Consider the following 22,013-nt stretch of genomic DNA (forward strand, 5'->3'; position numbering starts at 1 on the left):
CGCAATTCAGGGCTCACGCCCAACAGGAATGGGGTTCTGGCCTAAGGAGCCTGAAACAATGAATTTCTAGAGAATAGGCTGCAGAACTAGGCCTTAACGGAGTGGGTACTAGCTAAAATTGGGTCATGCAACAATCAAGAATAAGAAAATCCCCTTCATGTCCATTAGATGTTCAATCCGAGGAGACGTGGAGGACGTATATCAGTCCCTGCTCAAAGGCTATGGTCCTAACACTGTTCTTCTGTTCTAAGTTCCCTTTTTTCTTCGTCCCCTCTTCATGGGGACTTCCCTCTCTTATATAGCCCTCTCGAAGTCATCAGGGCCTTACATTTGTTAATTATCTGGACCTCCACTTAAGTGTCTGTTCCATCGGACATCCCCCCCCCTCATCTTTCTATGAGTTGTGGTAGCTAAAGCAATACTGTTCACAAGTCCTCTCCACATTAATGCGGCCAGAAAAGTAGTTGTCATGCATTTAATGTAGCAACTGTAGCCTCTCCCTTAACGTCCTACACTTTCCTCCTTCTTATGGGCTTATGGGACTCATCCTTGTTACCAATGCTCGTAGGTGTGGATCTTTCTAGCAGGCAGAGTGCATATTTGAGCCATGCTTGGTACGTTCGTGGAGACATTTCTCCTCGGACCGCCTTTTAGCCCTCTTAAGGCCCACTAGAGTTGGGCCGGGGGCCATTTTGGCACTCACACCTTCTTCTCGGACGTGATCGAATTTTCTATATGGGGCCCAAGGCCCATTGTGTGATCTTGGGCCTTTGCCCCTACAATTTTCATTTAAGAACTTTCATAAACTTTTTTTTTTTTTTTTTAGAAAACGAACTTTCATAAACTAGATTTTTTTTTTTTTTTTTTTTTTTTTTTTTTTTTTTTTATATACAAGATAAAATTTATACTTTAGCTTAATATAAGTGTATGTGTGTGAAGCTCCCTCCTAAAGACTTGAATCCTAACCCTTTCCCTCCACACCTCACAAGCACTTATATTTATGGAGTGACCACCGCACCAAAGGTGTGCAGTGGTATAAACTAGATTCATTAACTTTGAATTGTTGCCAAGTGCCTCGTACCTTAAGTGATATTGCCTAGTTCTTTATGAGAAAAACTAAGGTTTGAATCCTCCTCCCTCACTTGTTGCAATAATTAAATTTATATACAGAACCCAAAAAAAAAAAAAAAAAAACTTATATTGTTCATAATTACATTTTTTTTTTACTACAATATGAACTATTTATATCATCGATAAATTACAAGTAATAATTTGATATCTTATGCAAGTATTTACAAATGTACGCATTCTAATTTCAAATCATATATAATATTAATATATTTTTATACATATAAATATTATAAATAGATAATATGATTTATATAAACATATAATATTATACTTATTCAAATTGAAACTAACACTCATGAGCTTGTTATCCCGTTTAAATTTGATAGTTTGATAGTTGGACCTAAACTTGAACTTGAATTTTATTTGTTTGATAATAAATAAACAAATATAAATAAGTTTTTGCCTAAGTAAAGTTTGAATTGTTTATAAATAGAACGAGTTGAGTTTACTTAAAACCATATTAAGTAATTGGAAATGGATTCTAAGAAATATTGTTGTATTAATCTTGCTATGAATTATCTCACATTTTCAAAAAATGTGGGCATACACATCTTGATATATAACAAACCTTTTGAGCCTATATGTTATTGCCAAATACAAAGATTTCAACTTTTATTTTTGACATTTTTTGTCTGTAAAGGGACTCATAATTTGCAAAAGCAAACATATTGTATCAGAACATTTTTTTTTATTGTATAATAATAATAATAATAATTTTTCCCTAGCAAGTAAGAACTGAAATTTTGAACTCAATTATTTATTTTATGTGAAGAATCGGATAATACCAATAAACTATATAAGAGTATAAGACTTTTTATAGTGTACCAACACATATACCATTATAAAATTGTTATTCAATATATATATAACAAAATAAAATATAATATTGTCAACATATTTTTGCCTAAACTTATTGGAAAGTAGAAGATGAGTTAAATTTAATCGAATGAAAAATGATACAAATGAATAAAGTGAAAATCATTAATTAATGTTGTGTTTGGATTGGGTGAAGTGAAGATAATAGGGAAGGGAAATTATGTTTGGTTATCCTTTTGTCTAAACTTATTGGAATATAGAAGATGAGTTAAATTTAATCGAATGGAAAATGATAAAAATGAATAAAGTGAAAATCATTTATGCTGTGTTTGGATTGGGTGAATTGAAGATAATAGGGAAGGGAAATTATGTTTGGTTGAGCTTGAGAGAAGTGGGCATAAATGGGGAGAAAGCTATATAATGAAAAAGGTACAGTTGGTTTTTTTTTTTTTTTTTTTTTTTTTTTAAACTTTTTAGTGGCTCACAAAATTACACTTTCGTCTATTATGGCCTGTTTGGAAGTTTAGAGAGGGAGGAGAGTAGAGGAGAGTAGAGGGGAATGGTTCCCCTCCACCTTGTTTGGATGTTTTTTAAAATTAGTAAGGGGGAAGAGAATAATTAGCCCTTCCCCTTGTTTGGATGTTTTAAAAATTAGGATAGAGAGGAGAGAAAATTATTAAAATAGACAAATTTACCCCTATTTGAAAATGGACTTGCAACATTGGTCTATTATTAATTTAGAAATGGTAAATTGGGAAATTTATCTAGTCAATAATTTATCTACTCTATTCTCCCTCCAAATCTCTCCAATTTGGGGGAATTAAAAATGAGGGGTTAGAGGTGGTTGAAACCCCTCCAAATCACTCCAAACTCCTCCCCCTTATTCCTTAATAAACTTTCAAACAAGGTAATTGAATTACTCTCCCTCCCTCTACTCTACTCTCCCTCCTTTTTTAAACTTCCAAACAGGACATTAGTTTTCATCCCTCTCTCTGCTTCACGAGGATATATATGCTAAAAAAAACACACACACACACACACGCATTTTTGCTTTCTATTTCTATTCCCTTTACAAACCAAATAGAAGAAACATAAGGACATATATATAATTTTCATTTCTCATTCCATCCCTATTTCTAGACATGTACGCACTATTTTAAAAATCACACTCGACCAGTTGGTTCAATTGATTGACTCAAACCTAGAAATGGTTAGGTAAAAACTAGAATAATTGATTAAAAAAAAAAAAACTGGTTAAAACCATGAAAAATTGGTCAAAAACTGGAGAAAAAAAAAAAAAAAAAAAAAAAAAAAAAAAAAAAAAAAAAAGGAGAACCAAACCCTTTCCTAATTCTCTAACCGTTATGGTTTTTGAAACCATACATATTTGAGGGAAACATTTTATTTTCCCATTTCTTTATCATTTAATTTCCCTTCATTTTTTACTTTTATTATCCTTCTCCCTAGCTACAAGTCTACAACCAAACAAAGTGTAAAATAATGGCACCAGAGTAAAGTGGCAACCACAAACATGGTGACATGAGGAGTATCCAAACAAGCCTACAGCCCAATCCAATTAATTTCTTAAACCTAACAAATAAAGCCATTATTTTGAACAAATTTTCCAGTAATTCAAAAGATATTTGAAGGATAATAATAAGTCATTTAATCCAATAAGTCAAAGAGTATTTAATGTTGGTTTCCTATGAAATATATAGTCATTATGTTTTAGTTCTCCTAAATAGATAAGTTATTTATTTTGTTTATAGTTTCTATGAGTCAAGTTCTTGAAAATGTAATGTTTTTAATTGCTAATTTCATTCTTCCATGCTTAGAATGTTGTTCTAAGCATTATATAAGTCATTCGGTTGAATTTAATAAAATCATGTTATACTGTTTTTAGAATTAACCTTTATGCTTTTCAGAAGATGGATTTATTCTAAATTAACTCTTATCCCTTGAATGGATCCCTTTATGTGGCGAGTTTCTATATCTCTTTGGGTGGTGATATTCTGTATCTCATTGAGTGGTGAGCCAATCTAATTCTGTATCCATAGTTAAATTCCTTTGGGTGGTGATATCTATATTATTTTGGGTTTGCTTTGTTAGTGAGCTTATCTATCAGATAAGTTTGGGTTGCCCCATACAATTCCGATATCAAATAACAACATGAATTTTTTATTTTTTGTGTTTTAATGAACATGTTGGGCTAAGTATTAATTTGAGTAAAAGAATAGGCTAAGCCCATATAGTAACAATGATAGGCAAGCCTGGAAACAAAAGCTATTATGGGAAGTGATTCACTTAAGTTGACATAAGATAGACATTTGATGATTTAAGTAAAGGATGCATGAATCACTACGCACCTTTGGCGTAATGGTTACTCTATAAATATAAGTGCTCGTGGAGTGTGTGAGGGGGAGGGGGGGTGGGGAGCAAGGGTTGGAGTTCAAATTTCCAAGAGGGAGTTTCACACACATATGCAAATAAATTAAGCTAGAGATTGAACAAATGCAAAAGAACAAAACGGAGAAGGACATGTGGTGCTAGAGATGGAACATAACCATCAGATCGACAAACCAAAGAACTTATTCACAACATATATCTGAGCAATTTTAGAGACCTTATATTAGGTTATTAGGTCCTTGTAAGCTTATGTCCTAATACTTTTATTTAAGTTTAATGCAATATGTACATGTTGTGAAAATTTGATATATATGAATGTCCATTTCAATGCAACATAGTGTTATTAGAATTGAATTAATCGAATTCTTGTGATTTTCCTTTAATTGAGAGGATATGCTTCAATTTACTTTAAGCCCTTTGATTTCAAGATGATGCAACATGTTTTATAGTCAATTAGTTAACATAGTCACTTTAAGAGTTTTGCCATTTAGCATTTCTTAATCTCTTTAGTTGTTAGCCAGTGCATGTTTCAAAGTCCTATTAGGTTAAGCATTTTCGTACCTCATACCCTAATTTACAAAGTTAGATAACACTTCAAACTAGTTGTCATACCTTGAGAATTATCTCGAGATAGTAACAATTTATCCATAAACATCTCGAACAACCTAAAAAGGTAATTAAAAACCTAAAAAGGTAATTAAAAATACTAAAATTCGTTTTTATTTTAAGGTTATTTTTCCTTCCATTCATTCCCCTTCAAAAATTTAAAAATATAATTATATAATTATTTTATATTCTTTTTTTTATAGAATTCGTTCTTTTATTTTCTATCTATTTTATTTGATTTCATTCATTTATGAATTCCTAACATTAGGGTTAGAAACAGATTTCCCAATATCCTTTTGGTAAGAGTTTCTATGACTGAGCAATTTCTAAGCCCATATGAGGCCCAAGTAGGCTGGCTTGAGGAATGGCTTTGTACAGTTTTACCTTGGGCCGAATTTCACCACACGTACGCATGCATGCAGGAGCCTTATCCCTCAAGGCTTCAAAATCTCACACGGTCCCAACTCCCACGTCTCTTTCACCCAACTAACTTTCTGAAATCCAACGGCTCAGAAAGCAATTGAAAATATGTGATGCAATTGCATGGACCATCCAACGGCCTATACTAACTCCGACGCACTGATGGCGGCATGTGTTATTTCGTACACATCACTAAGGAAAGAGACTGAACCAAACCTCAACGCTCTATCCTCTCGATGAGAATTGCTATGTACACCTGTACAAGACGTGACACTGCATCCAAAAATAAAGTCTGATGTGTCTGGTGACTATGTCGACGCACTTTAACACAACTTGATAGCGAGAGATTAGATTATATTACTTATACATTAATGAAAAATAATTTAATTACTACTTAATTATGTGTTTAAGTTGTGTTAAATTATGTTGGTAGGTATTGACATATTTTGACACAACTTGCATATTTGTTAATAAATTATGGTTATATCACCATTCGTAATGTTTAATTGGTGTAAAATTATATTGGGTAGGTGTCAACATAATTTACATATATGTTAATTAGCGATTGAATTACATAAACATGGCTTGTGTCCAGTGTTTAGTTCTATTGGACACGTTGGGATATGAATATATATCTACATCCCAACACGTCTAGTAGAATTGGACACTTAACGCAAGCTCTTTTAATTATATTACTTACTTAAACATCAATCTTCATTGATATTTAGTAAAACTAGCTTTTGAACACGCGCATTACTTGATTATGATCTGAGATATTTTCTAATAAATAGTAATATTAATCCCTTAAATTAAAATTTGATAGGTTTTTTAAATGAAAAATTAGAAAGGGATAATGATAAGACAATGAATAATAATCATGACCTAAAAAATAAAACTAGGCAAAAAATTTAATGAATTTTGTAGGGAAAAAGCAATGAATAATTTCATTCCAAATTATATAGGTTTGATAAATTTCAAATTAAAATGTTACCAAAAATGATAACCTTGGGAGATTTAAAAAATATAGTGGTTGAGAATTTGAAAAATATAGTTGCTAGAAATGAATAAATAAAAAAAAATTTACAAAAGAAAAAAAAATTACCTAGTACTTGTGTAGGGACACGATTCGCGTAAAACCGCGGTAGAGTTGGGTTCACACGTAAATGGGCCCGTACAATATCATTTGTAGAGAGTGGGATCGAAAGGCTAAGTCGTATTTACTCGGCTGTGGTTTTATTAAGGAACTCACATATGGTTCAGGTGTATCCACCTCCGGAACCCCTCCTCTTTTTCCGTGGGACTGGAGCCCTCCTCTTTCTTTAGGTTACATATTTTTCTTTTATACTAGCATGCGTTCAATTTCCTTCGTCCACGTGTAGGGTCGACCTTTCCAAGACTGATACTTGTCCCATCAGTCCCAGACCTAAGTCGTAGAGAGTTGTTGATAAGGTTAATGGATAAGGTTCTGTTAGGCGCAGAGATATGCATGGGGAAGGTGGCAAAGGAAGCCTTTCTTAGATATTTTAGATTTCCCTTCAAGCCCGTCATTTTACCTTTCTGCCCTTATTCTTGGGTCAGCCGAGGACTGCACTATCCTCGGCTGCTTCTCCGGGCCAATTGGGCCATACTATTCTTGAACTCTGGCCATGACCTTTTTTCGGCTCAGGCCTTTAGACCCTTCATCAGCAAATGGGCCTGGCCCGTCAGTTATTGGACCCCACAACTTGATTTATTGAAAATAACTTACCATATAAAAAAGAAAAGAAAAAAAAAAAAGGATAAAGATAAATCACTCCATAGTCCACATTCTAAATACTAATTACTATTTTAAATATTTATAATCCACTTAATAATATAAAATTTACAAAAGAAAAAAAAATGAAAAATATTACCCAGTACTTGATTTCTTGAAAGTAAAGTACCATATAAAAAGAAAAAAAGAAAAAATAAATAACTTCACATTTCACAATCTAAGTACTAATTACTATCTTAAATATTTATAATCTATTAAATAAGATAAAATTTATTAAAAAAAAGTAATTTTTTTTTTTAGTCAGTACTTAATTTATTGAAAGTAAAATACCATATAAAAACCAAAAAATTTAGAATTAATGAATATAAATTTTTTAAAAAATATGGATAATTTATATTTCTATCTAATAATATTCTTTTAAGACTTTTTAAAGGGTTTTATTATTTTTGGTAAAAAATTTTTTTTTTTAGAGGGTTAAAAAAATTTAAATTTCTGCTTGCCACCTATTTAAGTTGTGACAAATTGTTTGTGACAGGTTAGTGATCCTAGACTTTTATTACTCATGGTGATGGGTCCTCAGTTTCAAGCCGCAATATATGCCACGTGGAGACACATTACAGGTCAGCTAAAGTGGGCTCCATCATGTATATCCACTTCTCTTCTCGTTGCTTCCAAAACTTCTTCCTGATTTTTTGTTACAATATAATATTTTATTCTGTCTTTTCAACTCTTTCCTACTCTTTTATCTCTCTCCCTCGAAATTAAATCTCGACCGCGAAACCAGCTTTTCGTTTCAGTTTGTTGCCGCTCAGCACGTTGCCTTTTTATCAATTTCGTTTTCTTTTACCCTTTCCTTTTTCCCAAACACAAACACAAAAACCCTAATCCTATCAAATCGCGCGCTATATTCTTATTTGGATCTCTGGCTTTAGAACCAAAAAGCTTTCGTTCTCTCCGCAAATCTCAGATCTGTAAGATTCAAATTTCACTCCAAGGCCCTTTGTTTTTCTCGATTTGATTTCTGTTTGCAGATTTGGATTTATTCAAAGCTTTGAAGGTAATTTTTTTTTCTTTTCATTATTTCAAATTAAAAAAAAAAAGCAGTTCAGGCGGTTATTGATTACAATAACGGTTTTTTTAATGTGTTTGGTTTGTTTTAGGATTTCTAGCGTGGAGGTTACGAAATATATATATATTTTCTGTTATAAAGAGGACCAACGTTGAAATTCAAGTTCAAATTCAAATTCAAATATATTTTGCTTTGAGTTCACAGTTCATAATTAAGAGGGGATTTTGGCTTCTCGTGCTGTTTGTTTTTGAATGCTCTCGCTCAGTTTTGCTGTTTGGGAGGAATTGAATTTTGTGGCTGAATGGGAGAGGAAGGAGCAGTGTGTTTGGATGTACTGACAATTGGAGTCAGTGAAAACGAGAACACGACGAATGAGTTGAAGCGCGATTATCAGTATCTTCTAGAGGACGAGGCGGAACCATTGTTTCCAAACAAGAAGCAAGCGAAGGAGGTTTCGAACGAAGACATTCGGTCAGAAGTTTCGAACCCCAACACTTGTTCGCCAAAGCAGAACGGGTCTAGTAGTGTTCAGGAATTCACTAGCCAATCACTTGGACTTGGGAATGGGAATGGGAGTAACAACCAGGTGGAGTGCGGTGAAGTCACCTCCACATGTTTGGGAAGTAACTCGAGTTCGAGTTCAGACGAGGCATTGAGCCACCACGATGACAATGACACTTCTCACGACGCTGATGCCTCGGCCTCTGCCTCCGGTGCTGTTGAGACGTCCCGGGTTGTGATGGAAATTCCCAAGGACGTTCGGTCAACTGGAATAAGAAAAATTACGTTTAAGTTTAGTAAAAGAAGAGAGGACTATGATAACCAGTCGTATGCTTCGGTGGTGTCTCAGCCTGAGACTAATGGGGTTGCTATTGGCATGTCATATGGAGTCCATTTTGAACAAGATTATTCGACGGAGATGATTGATTCTGGTAGGGTCATGGTAGAAAGCACGTATGGGAAGGAGTACCTCGGACCAAGAAAATCGGGTTTTGGTAGTTCTAATAATGAGTTCAATGTGTCTGAGAAGGTTGTTCCTACGAATGTCAAGAAGCTGTTAGCTACTGGTATTCTTGATGGGGCTCGAGTGAAGTATGTTTCTACTTCGGGGAAGGTAAATTGTAGTTCTATATGATTTTTTATTTTGTTGGTATGTTACACGTGTGCAATTGGGTTTTGAATCCTCAACCTCATTGGGTCGTTGTTTAAAGTTTTATATTTGTTTGGGGTTGATATGTTGTTTTTAAATGGTTGTCAGATAGAGCTTCAGGGAATCATAAATGGTGGTGGATATTTGTGTTCTTGTTCATCTTGTGATTTTTCGAGAGTAAGTCGTGCAGTTTTAATTGTTTCTGGTTACTGGGGCCTTTGTTTGGTGGTGGTGATTAATGATTGATTGAATGGTATGAACAGGTTTTAAGTGCCTATGAGTTTGAGCAGCATGCTGGTGTCAAGACCAGACATCCAAATAATCACATATACTTGGAGAATGGGAGGCCAATTTATAGTATTATACAAGAACTGAAGACTGCACCACTCAGCATACTTGATCAAGTGATAAAGGATTCGGCCGGATCATCTGTCAATGAGGAGTTCTTCCAGCTTTGGAAAGGTGATGACTGTTATTTGATCTTTAAATTGTTTTATTTGGAATCTGCCTCAAATGGCACTTCCTTCCCTCACAAGTGTTGGTCGAGGGTGAGGTGTTATGGTTTCAAACCCACTAGGTTCATGTGACCGTGTGTGACTTATGAATAATATAAAAAAAAATCATTTAAAATGTTTTTTTTAGTTACATATGAACTAATGAACCAAAAGAGGAGAAGAAAAAAAGGGGGGGGGGGATAGGTTGCATATATATACTTGTAATGAGAACTTGCATAGGAAAAGAGAGAAGTTGAAGAAAACAAATGTTGTGTGTCTATTCTTTTATGGTCTTGTTCAGACTTTGAGGTTCTTTTGTACCCTGCAGAAAGTCTTCAACAGAGTGATGGAAAGGTTGAATCCAATCGAAATTATAACCGCAAGCTTCCTCCGTTGCTTCATTCACATATGAGGTAAAACATTATTAAGCTCCATTTGTGGGTGCAAGGTCTGCTGCCCTTTGGATTGATCCACAGGGCTTGGTTGGTTTGGTTCATGTAGAGCAAAGGAATTAGTTTATCTACTTGTAGATATTTGTGGAAGACACCATCAATTTGCATAAAGTTTGTGCATGATTTTATTAAGCCTAGATTCTAGTTGTTTTCTTGATTGTGTTTTTGGTGATTTCTAATTTTCTTTTTGGGCATGGCAACTGAACTTGTTTATGATCAATTATTTGGGTTAACAATGTTGCTTTCTTGAAACTTCTAGCTACTCCAGTCCAGCTTTTGAAGAAAGTGTTAGCCCTGCTTCATGTTCCTTTGTGCAGAACAACCATTTTGAAAGGAAAATGTATATGAAAGAGGCCTATGAAGAGCAGAAATATGCAATGAAAAAGTACGCCCTCTCTCTGTTTTTCTCCATACATTTCTCGTTCAGCAATCTACATTCTTCTTCACTAAATTGATTTATTGAACTATATGCGTCGTTCTGTTTTGGACGCTAACATTATACGTGTTTTGTAGACCAAACTCCTATGTTTCTAGCTCAATTACACAACAGAAGAAAACTACTGATGGTGGCACTAGGAAAAGGTATTTGTTTTCATCTTCTACTATGCTTCTTCCCAATTTCAATAGGATGTTTATTAATGGGGTTTATACTTGCTTACTTGGGGAGTTTTCTTGACTTGGCAGGGATAATGATCTACACCGGTTGCTTTTCATGCCAAATGGACTTCCAGATGGTGCTGAATTGGCTTACTATGTTAAAGGACAGGTATTGAAATATTTCAGTGTTGGTGATTGGTTCTTGTTATGGTGGATGTTCTGCTGATGTGGTTCTTTATTCTTGTCTTTTACAGAAAATATTAGGTGGCTACAAGCAGGGGAATGGTATTGTCTGTGGATGCTGTGACAGAGAGGTATGATCATTGAGTTGTATAGACCACATCAAGTTTTGAAATTTGCATTGCATCCTTGTTTACCTGTTTCTCCCTCCCTCTCTCTATTGCTTAGCAATACTATCACTTGTACCTGTGAACAGATTAGCCCTTCACAGTTTGAAGCACATGCTGGAATGGCTGCCAGGCGTCAACCGTGAGTAGTCTTTAAAGTACTGTGATTCTTGTTTGAGTTAGTTTGCTGTAATGTAATTAGTTTATATGTCTTATTGCAGGTACCGCCACATCTATATCTCTAATGGTTTGACACTCCATGATATAGCTATTTCATTGGCAAGTGGACAAAACCTTACCACAGGTGGCAGTGATGATATGTGTGCAGTGTGTGGAGATGGGGGGGATTTGATTGCCTGTGATAGATGCCCACGGTCTTTTCATGCAGGTGGTACCTAGCTTCTGATTTTCTGTTTGCTTTATGCTTGGATTTAGTTGATGTTAAAGATCATAGTGTGTTTGGATGAGCTTGCTTTCATCAGTTTGTTTTATTTATTGTGCAAAAGTGCAGCTGTACCTTAAAAAAGGTGATGCTTTGAAAAGTTGTACATTCTATTCAAAAATGAAAATAAGTTGTACATTATGTGTGAGTTTAGATAGCACTGAGAATGAAATTTTCAGCTGCGTTTGGCGTTTTGTGTGGGTCCCGTGCACTATTCATGAGACCCGCAAGTACAGATTTCAGCAAATTTTTCTTTAAAACTGAGTCTCACGGCACTGTTCACATATTTAAAAATTATTTTGCTATAGTATTTTTAGTTTTCAGTAATAAGCGGTATTCAAATAGACCCTATATGTGTTAGCTTTCCATATGTGTTATATTGGTTTCTCAATTTTGTTTGAAGTTTATTAGGTACACTTGAATTATGCATAAAACATAAAGGCTACCTTATCTTTTCATACTATCTTGCCTCACATCTTTCTTCAGCTTTATCTTGCACTAACAGGACATATAACTTGACTCATATTGCTTCCACTAGATAATGAATGGTCTTTGTTTTACATCGAGGAGTCTTCGCAATCCAATATTGCCAGCCCAATTTCTCAGAGATGAATACCTTATTATATCATTTCCAATTACCTTAAAAAGACATTTGTATGTAGAAAAAGACCTTAGAAAGACATGTCAGTTTCTTCTTCTTTTATATGTATATGTATATGTGTGTGTGTGTATGTATATTGTACTCTTCATTTGGATCTGAATTGAACCAAACATTATTTTTTGAACATGGTGGTGATGTTGGTCAATATGATTACTCCTTTATGTCTAAATTACTCTTAATGCTTTTTCAGTATACAGTTTTCTTTCATTTATGTTTCAGTTGGATTTTTTTTGTGTTGCAGCTTGTTTGGATTTAGAGTGTGTTCCTGAAGGTGATTGGCATTGTCCAAATTGTATAGAAAAACCTGGCCCTGGCAGAAAATCTGCTGCTGGAGAATCCTCAAGTCTTGTGAGACCAATTGTTATACGGTTGACACGAGTTGTCAAAGCACCTGAATCTGAATATGGTGGTTGTGTTGTTTGCAGGTTGGTTGCTCTAATTCATAATTTGTTATCCCTGAAAATAGCAAAATGTTGTTTGTTATTTTTTATTTGGTTATGTGAGAAGATGATACACAATTTTTTGTGACTTGGTGCCAAATGTGGTCTTGGTAATATAGTATCTCTGACATTCTTTGACTTGATTAAATTGTTTGGCATCTGATAGAATCACGTTTAAGATGTGATTAACCTTATATTTCCCCTTTGATGTGTAGTGGGTGATTGAAACAGATTTATCCTTTGTTTTTCCCGTTTTTGTTTTCATTTATGTGCTATTTTCAGTTTACACAAGGGAGTTTTATTTTTCTTATCCTATTCTTTCCAAATAAAAAATGCTTCCTGTGCATTTCTTTGTGGATTTGTGGTCTTTATTTTTCTGGTTCATCTCATCTTCTTTATCTCTCTTCCCCCTGCTAGATACTTTTTTACTTTGTAATTGCTTGGGAAAGGGTTCTTATCAACCTGTTATTAATTTCAGCACTTGGTCATTATTGTCCTACAAAGTTCTTGAAAGAATTTTTTGGTGATTGGGAGCAGGTGCAGGGAACTAATGGAATAAATGTGGATTTAAATCAATAATGTTGGGCGGAAAAATGGATACATGACAGAGCAATGGGTTAACTGTTTCTAAAATGTTATAGATTAGTTGCTTATGTTTTGTGAATGGACTGGATTATTTAGCCCTACTGAAGGGGTACCTATCAAAGAAGAAAAAACTAGTAAAGAAGGGGCTTCCTCTTGGTGGAAGATCTGTTTTTGCCTTTTGAAGTGGAAGTTTGTTTTATTCATTTGTTTTCTTGTTTATGTTGATTAGTTATCATTATATTATGTGCCAGCGATGCACTTCCTCTTTTGATTTTATAATTAGGCTAACCAACTGTTCGACAATTTTTGTTTTGTTCCTAGGGCTCATGATTTCAGCGTCGCTAAATTCGACGAGCGAACAGTTATGCTCTGTGACCAAGTATGGCTCTCATTTTCCCCTTAAGCATGCAAGCATCAATTTTAGTATTGATAATTTTTTTAGACATTTTTTTAACCTGACTCTTTATTTCTGTTTAGTGTGAGAGGGAGTTCCATGTCGGATGTTTGCGAGACAGTGGGCTATGCAATTTAGAAGTAAGTTTGGGAACCTTGTAATAGTTTTTTCTTATAAGGCTTGTTAAAGGGGCTTATATATTTTCCTTGAATCATATCTCAGGAACTCCCCAAGGATAAGTGGTTCTGCTGTGATGACTGTGATAAGATCCATGTGGCTCTACAGAATTCAGTTTCCCATGGAACAGAGACAGTTCCTGCTTCATTGTTTAACATAATAAACAACAAGCATGTAGAGAAAGGATTATTTATTGATGGGGATGCAAATGATGTTCAGTGGCAAATTATGAGTGGAAAAAGTCGCTATCCAGAGCATCTACCCTTGCTTTCAACAGCTACTTCTATTTTTCGAGTAAGTTGTTTATATACTTTGTTGGATCCCAACTTGTTCTCTTAACAAAACAGTGATATCTTGTGAAAAGAGTCACTCGGAACCTTGATTGATAAAATGTGATGAATATGAACCAAATTTTCCCCATTGTTGATTATCTGCTTTTAAAGTCTTGTTCGATGAAAAATATTTTAGTTGTCATTCCTTTTTCCCCATTGCTGTTAAATCTTATAATTGTGTGTTTGTGTCTGGAGAACTTGGTTATACTATAGTTATTGGAGTTATTAATTGTTATCCTCTTTTGACTAATTTTTTGTCCTATATTTTTGCCAGGAGTGTTTTGACCCTATTATTGCAAAATCGGGTCGTGATCTAATTCCTGTTATGGTCTACGGGTAAGTAGTATTTGACATGTGCTTATTACACTGCCTTTTGTTTTCATTCTTCTCTCTTGTGGGTGTGTGTGTGTGCAGTGTGTGTTTTGCTAGCATTTTATGATGGTTTCCATAAATATTTTGTGATAGTTGAAGTGGCATTTACTTACCCCAAAAAGAGTTGAGGTGGCTAAATGTATGACTCTATTGTAAATGTGGGACTAGTTGGTGAGACGAATATAGGCATTTCTGTTGTAAATGTGGGACTAGTTGGTGAGAAGAATATAGGCATTTGGTTCTTGTACTAGGCTACTAGCATATGTTTTGTTTAACGGTTGATGTGTGAGACATTATATTTTGGAACACTATTATATAGCAGGTATTGTGGGTACCTATCTTGCTATTTCACTGATGTCAAACAACCTTTTTTTTAATACTCTCCTAGGTCTTATGAGCAAACACATTATTATGGCTACTACTATCAGATGTGGGAAAGTTAAATAATGTTCTTTATTATTCGATGTTTTAGAAGCAAAAGAAATTTACCCATAAAATTATCTTTCCTTGGTTAACCAGGATGATTTAAAAATAAATATAAATAAAATAAAATACCTTTTTGAATATTGCATTTAAACACAGGAATATTCTAATTACCTTTTTTTTTCCTTATCTAACCTTAACAATTTGTTTAGCATCTCATTTAAACACTGCAGTTAGGTCCATTTAAACAGTTTGTTTAGAAATTCTAATTGCATGCTTGGGCCTAATATTAAACTTCTTATGACTTTATTTTGAATGTTTGGTTATTCTGGCAATTTCCATAATGTGTTTTTATTTTTCTTTTGTATTTTGCAGGAGAAATATATCTGGGCAAGAGTTTGGAGGAATGTATTGTGTTGTTTTAATTGTGAAGTATGTTTCTTTCGTGGCACAATGTTGATATTGTTTCTGTTTAGGGTTTCTTGAGATTATTCTAGACATTTCAATCATCATATGTTTAATGGTTTAATGCATGCACAGGTCCGTTGTTGTATCAGCTGGTCTTCTCCGAATTTTTGGCAGAGAGGTCGCTGAGCTTCCTTTAGTGGCTACCAGTAGAGAACATCAAGGAAAAGTCAGTACTTTCTCAGTTTCATGTTGTTTTTTAAATTTGCTATGTTGTAGATGTTAATATTGCCCCCCCACCCCCTTTCTTTCCCTCCTTTTCCTGAATATTACATGTTTTTTATGGGTAATCATATGATTTGTTTTTTATTGTATTTTTATTTTTAGGGTTATTTCCAAGCATTGTTTTCATGTATAGAGAGGTTGCTGATTTCCATGGATGTGCAAAACCTGGTGCTCCCTGCTGCTGAGGATGCTGAGTCAATTTGGACAAAGAAATTAGGCTTCAGAAAGATGAGTGAGGAGAGAGTAAGTGAATTCTGTGACAGTGCACTCATGCAGATTAAAAATATATATTTACCTGATTTTTTTTTGGACAAATTAGTTATTGGTCATCTGAATGTCAGACAACTTTAAGAGGGAAAAATATATATATATATAAACAGAAAAGAATGAAACAGTCATCTGAACAGGTTAAAGAACACTGAGAAAACATTAAGCTGCCTTTCCTTTTTTGATCGGTAAGTGAAAGAACCATGGGACTTCAACCCATGACCCTGTGCACCATCTCATTCTTATGGAGGATGGAGGTGCTGTTTAGCCATGGAGCTGTGCACAATAAATAGGATAAGTTACATTTTAAGCCCCATAGGGGTGATTTCAAATTAAGTTCTTTACTTTCAGAAGTTTCATTACATTTGCAAAAAGTTTCAATTGAAACTTTACACCCCTTAAAAAAAGCAACACTTTGTGATTATTGAACACGAGTCTATTATATATGATCATTATTTAATCCAATACGTATAGTGTCATTTTATATAAGTACTTTATTTATTTATTTAAAACATCTTGTGTAGTGGGTTTATGGTTTGAGTTGAAACTTTTATAAATTATAGGGTTTATTTGAATCTTCTAAAAATATGGGGTTTAATTTGAAATCACCTCAAAATAAAAAATATGATTTCCCCAATAAATAACATGTACAAAGAAAAGGAGAAACTTTGGGAAAATGTCTGAATGTTTGAAGGGTCTGATTAAGTTCCCGTTTTAGAGATCTGTATGACATGAGTGTCTATTGTCTAGTTTTTTTTCATTGCCCATTAGTTAATAAAATATGATGGTGGACGTATTTTCTTTTTAACATTATAGTCTTATTTAGAATGGTATTGAACTTCATATTCCATCTTGATGTTGGTAAATAGTGAATGTGAAACAATTATTGACTGATAAATATATTTTACTGGCTAGTTGTCGAAGTATATGAGGGAGGTCCAGCTGACAATTTTCAAGGGAACAGCAATGCTAGAGAAGGCTGTGCAGCAAAGAATGGAGTGATAGCTTCTCCAAGTCCAAAATGACTCCATCAATGAAGATGGGAAGACTTATTCATTAATTTTTGTATAAGTGATTCTATTTTCATGTATTGGTGCTGCTATTTTGTTTTTGGCCAGCAGCCAGCTACATTGTTTTGTTCTTGTACAAACTAGGAATGAGAACTGAGTAGAGTGGAGTAGAGTGGGGGAGAAGGGAGTGTTAAATAAATGAAAAAAAAAAAATAAAAAGAAAAAAGAGAAGAAAGAAAGAAGGGAAGAGGTGGAAGTAGAACAAGAAAAACAGTGCATGCTAACCTTTTATTGCGCATGCATGCGGTAAATTTTATTTTTGTATTATTGAAACTTTGCTTCTTTTTTTATTTTTATTTTTCCCTCTAGTTCCATATATGTACAAAAATGTCTATCAAAAACTCAGTTACCCTTTGTTCAGGAAGAAAGTTGATTTAGTTGGCTTTATTTATCAAAAAAAGGAAAGAAAAGTTGATCTAGTTGGCATTATCGTGTACTTGAAGATCCTGATAAAGGGAAAGCTATTTTCTTGTAGAAGTCAGATTGTTGTTCATATTTATATAAATCTTATTTTCGGTTTACATTTTGGCCTTCATGCTGCCTAGTTTTTTTTTTTTTTTTTTGATTTACTGTTATAGTATATGGTTTTTTTTTTTTTTTTTTGAGTGATAATGTATAAGCCTTTTTAACACCCAACAAAAAAGCAAAATGAAAACTAAACCTGTGCAAATTATTGGGTACTCTATTAGCGTAGTAACATGGAATTTTCTATTAACAAAAGCAAGTCTCTAAACCAAAGATCCATAGTATACTCTTTTAGACCTCAAATCAACAACTCTGCACTCGAAATACTTTGGGTCCCCATAAGCCAAGACAAATCAAAGCAACAATTGTTAGCCAGGATAGTGGAGCAGATCTAAGATAAGGTAAAAGGTGGAAGAAAAGGATTATATCACAAGCAGATAAGTGTTTTTGATTAATAGTTTAAAACCAAAAAGAAAAGTATGGAATGTCTATCTAAACTGATAATGAAGGAGTGGAAATGCATTGTCTTTACTAGGGATCCATTTCTCTCCGTAGGCAAAGAATTTTAGCACTACTAAAATAAAGCCAATTCCATGTTGTCATAGGTTTTTATCCATATCGAGATATAGATTGAAATTCTAGTATATAAAAAAAATTATTTAAAAAAAAAAAGGTGGGAGAAGGATCAATACATCTAGGGGTTCACAAAAAGGAAAAAAAGAAAAATTATGTTACACATATACTAATATATGTTGGAAATTGAGATAAGTTGGAAAGTGCCAACTGAATTTTACAGCAATGCATTTCCCAAATTTGGCCTTCTATTATGCGGCTTTTAGCAGTAAAATTCGGCCCTTAATGTCACAACAATTCTCCAATGATATTTCATTTGCTTCAACAATCTCCTATTAGTCTAAAACCAACAGACTTACTAAGGTTATATATATATATATATATATATATATATATATATATATATATATATATAACGAGTCTTTACAGCAATTGTTAACAATTTATTTTAGGAAAATTTTGACATTTTTATGGGAAATGAAAAAAACTATCAGAATATTAATTTTTTTTCTCATAAAAACTTTCTTTAAATAAATTGTTAACCAATGTTCTAAGGTATCCGTTAGCATTTCTCATATATGAAAGTTTCGCTGTAAATTGATAGATAACTATTATATAGGAAAGCTTTTGTTGTATTTTTGGGTAATATGAGAGAATGGATGACCAATTAAGATATATATATATATATATATATATATATATATATATATATGTATATATATATACACACACTCGGTTTCATATTTATTTTATAACAATATACACTTTTTTTTTTCACATATGTCCAAGAGTGCGTAGTAGACTACTAAAAAAAAAAAAAAGCAACAACATCAAAGGGTTCACAACCTTCCTGTCCTATCGAGGGTTTTACTAGGGTTTTGCGGATCCTCTAAAACCCAAATCAGTATCATTCCCAAATTCCTACAATGGCCTTCGTCTCTGGCATTCGACGCGTTCTTGGTGGAGGATCTTCCACTGCGTCTTCGATTCTTCAATCTCACTACACTTCCATTCGTTTCAATACTACTCTTACTTCCCCTAAGCTCTTTATCAGCGGTACGTCTCATTCACTCTTTTCTAAGTTTGCTTTTCGTTTTGTTCCCGGGAAAATTGTGCGGTAAATGTTACAAAAGTGAGTCTATATTTGATTTGGAAATCTTGGGTCATCCATTTTAGACCAGTTTTCTAATTTTTTATTTTAAATAGTTATATCTCTTTCTTGCCCCCATTTTCCCAGCAATCAAATGGGAAATTCTAGTTTCTTCTGGGTGATTCTTTAGAGGTTGATATGTCTTTTGCTTGTGCTTTAGCTTTAGCAGACTAATCAGTAATCAACCGGTTGTAATTTACATTTCAAAAAAGTGAGTTAGCAATTGTGCAATCTGTTTTCTGATTATTATCTTTGTCTCGGTTTTGTAGCATTTAGAATCTTCTGTGTTTCAAAGCTCTGAATTTTAAGCTCAATATAAAATAGATCATTATTTTGCTTGAATATCTGTAACAAAAGTGACTTCTGGGGTTTCTAAAATGAAAGTGAGTTGATTCATTTTGAGCTGAAATTTAAAGTATAGATCATTTGATTTTTTATTTTATTTTTTTGGGGTATTCAAATTACCTGGATGACGCTACTACTTGCCAATTAAATTGATCTCTAGGTAAATGAAGGCGAACCAATGTAGTCATGAAATTGTTGATGGATCTTGTTCGTGTTTTAGCAGCGATGCTCATTTAAATTTAAGAATTCTGATCTTGTTCAAAGTAAGGGATATGTATATTTATTTCTGATAAAAACAAGTGGAAGTATTCACAATATCTGCCTGATCATGTTTGCAGGTGCTTAGTTCTCATAACACCATCTGTCCTTTGTCACTTGAATGTAGAGCTTGGTTTATTGTTCAAGGAAATATTATCGTACCTTAGGATGGTGTATATGATTGTTGCTACTTAAGATCACTGACATTTAGGATAAATATTTATCAATCTTCATTCATCTCAAATCCCATTTTATAGCTAGTGCTACCAATTAGAGAATCTAGGTATGGAACCATCTGAGTTAGTTCTAAAATCAAAGGTGTGATTGTGTGAATAAGTTAGTCATAAATTTTATTTTCCAAGAGGTGTATCTTAAAATCTAACATTTATTTGTTTGTTTATTACATAAGTATAAATTTCTTTAAATGCATTACGATTTGTTGGATGTTTATGGGTTTAAAGGTGGGTGAGACAGGTTGAGCATGGCCCAGTAGTAACCATACTGCTTGTCTTTACCCCCCAATAACTTGAGCTGGGTGCATCTTCCCTGCGAACCTGACATATCTACTCAAAATTTGGCAATTGCTATCAAACTAGCACTGGAGAAGCAGTATAAGGCTTGTAGTTAGTACAAATGAATTCTGCACACATGGACAGTTGATATTTCTTTTCTAATTCATCTTATGAGGTTATCAACTTATCATCAGCTTATGTAACTTACCGGTTTCTTACATTATTAAAACTAATGTATTTTATCATAATGGCATCAAGGGTTATGGAATAGTTACTGGATTAGTAGCAATTTTATTGCCTAGTGTCTCTTCTCAAGGCTACGTAAAACAGACTGAAGATAGTGGGCATCTACCTACAATTTACATTTTACACGAAATTCTTATTTTGAAGCATGACTGTCTTTTATCCTTGTGTAACAAAAACAGGTCTTTCCAGACTTACAACAGATCAAAAGCTTCAAGAGGCATTTTCTCCTTTTGGCCAGCTTGTTGATGGTAAAAGGCAAACATATTTTGGTTATATTTCTTCCTTGCATCCTTCCTTATTCTTCCACTTTGACCAACTAGCTTAATGATTCTGCAGCAAAAGTCATAACTGATAGAGCCACTGGAAGATCAAAGGGGTTTGGGTTTGTTTCATATGCAACCATAGAAGAAGCTGAGAAGGCCAGAGAAGGAATGAATGCTAAGTTCTTGGATGGATGGGTTATTTTTGTTGACCCTGCCAAACCAAGGGAGCCCAGACCTCCACCTCAGCCACAGCAAGAGCCTTCCGAAACTGGTTTCAGAACAAACAGGACTGTTGGATGGTGTGGATGAATGTATTAGAGGTTGTAGTGGATCTCATTGGGATATGAGGACTGTTTGAGACTATACTACACATTATTAGCCAATATACATGTTGAATTGGTGAAAATGGAACACTATTGCATTAACCATTGAGAAAAGTGAAACTTTTTGACCTTTTTTAATTCAATGCATAGTTGGTTTATTGCTATTAGCCTGTTAGGCTTTGTTATTCATTGTGTTGCTAAAATTTTGTTTTCGTGGTATGGAACTTGCTGTGACTGGTTCTTAGGATTCCGACTTCAAATTCAGTTGAAATGCACTGAATCTCAGAAGGCCCTCTAATGTTTTCCCAGGGTACCTATATCGACACTGAAAAATGAATAATAGTTCAATGTCTGTTGACACAACCAAGTCCTTTTACCTTCGAAATTTTCCATGGGTTGAATTGAGAGGGATCCCATGATTCCCATCAGGTTGTCAAAGGCCCCTCTCTCTCCAATCTAGGTTTTTAGTTTTTTTTTTTTGAATCCGAGTGGGTAACAGAAATAGTTGTTCCAAATTTGTTTAAGCTGATGTGTAATTGTTTGATAATGAAAATGTTTGTCATATCACCAATAAGACTCATTTTTTTAACTTAAGACCAATAGAAAATTTTGGGTACTAGTTACTTCAACTAGTAAAGGATTTTGTTGTCAAATTAGTCTAACGATAAAAAAAACAAGTATTATAATAAGGGAATGTAATAATAAAACTATCTCTCACAAAGGTAAAAAAAAAAGGCAGATAGAGAATTAGAGATTAATCCTTTACTAGTTACTTCAACTAGTA

At 33.9% G+C, this 22,013-nt stretch overlaps 2 protein-coding genes across 3 annotated transcripts; both read left to right on the forward strand.

Annotated features, from left to right (window-relative positions):
• The first annotated feature begins 7,850 nt into the window (after positions 1-7,850).
• Positions 7,851-17,615, forward strand: LOC126691651 (uncharacterized). Of its 2 annotated transcripts, none has more exons than XM_050386697.1 (20): positions 7,851-8,189; positions 8,293-9,315; positions 9,460-9,528; positions 9,615-9,813; positions 10,174-10,258; positions 10,566-10,682; positions 10,811-10,879; positions 10,982-11,063; positions 11,149-11,208; positions 11,331-11,383; positions 11,463-11,629; positions 12,586-12,769; positions 13,691-13,748; positions 13,847-13,903; positions 13,986-14,234; positions 14,547-14,608; positions 15,443-15,499; positions 15,608-15,701; positions 15,860-16,000; positions 16,940-17,615. In XM_050386697.1, exons 2-20 carry the CDS (start codon positions 8,503-8,505, stop codon positions 17,024-17,026), a joined length of 2,703 nt encoding a protein of 900 aa, XP_050242654.1. In that variant the 5' UTR covers positions 7,851-8,189; positions 8,293-8,502; the 3' UTR covers positions 17,027-17,615. The 2 variants fall into 2 exon arrangements, with proteins under 2 accessions (XP_050242654.1, XP_050242653.1); XM_050386696.1 differs by having other exon boundaries at positions 7,852-8,189; positions 10,557-10,682.
• A 1,333-nt stretch (positions 17,616-18,948) lies between these two features.
• On the forward strand, positions 18,949-21,393 carry LOC126691652 (organelle RRM domain-containing protein 2, mitochondrial). Its single transcript, XM_050386699.1, has 3 exons — positions 18,949-19,188; positions 20,823-20,891; positions 20,980-21,393. The coding sequence occupies exons 1-3, from the start codon at positions 19,059-19,061 to the stop codon at positions 21,213-21,215; spliced, it is 435 nt and encodes a 144-aa protein (XP_050242656.1). The 5' UTR covers positions 18,949-19,058; the 3' UTR covers positions 21,216-21,393.
• Positions 21,394-22,013: the final 620 nt, after the last annotated feature.

Source organism: Quercus robur, chromosome 7 (assembly GCF_932294415.1).
Source record: "Quercus robur chromosome 7, dhQueRobu3.1, whole genome shotgun sequence".
In the NCBI taxonomy this organism is placed as follows: domain Eukaryota; kingdom Viridiplantae; phylum Streptophyta; class Magnoliopsida; order Fagales; family Fagaceae; genus Quercus; species Quercus robur.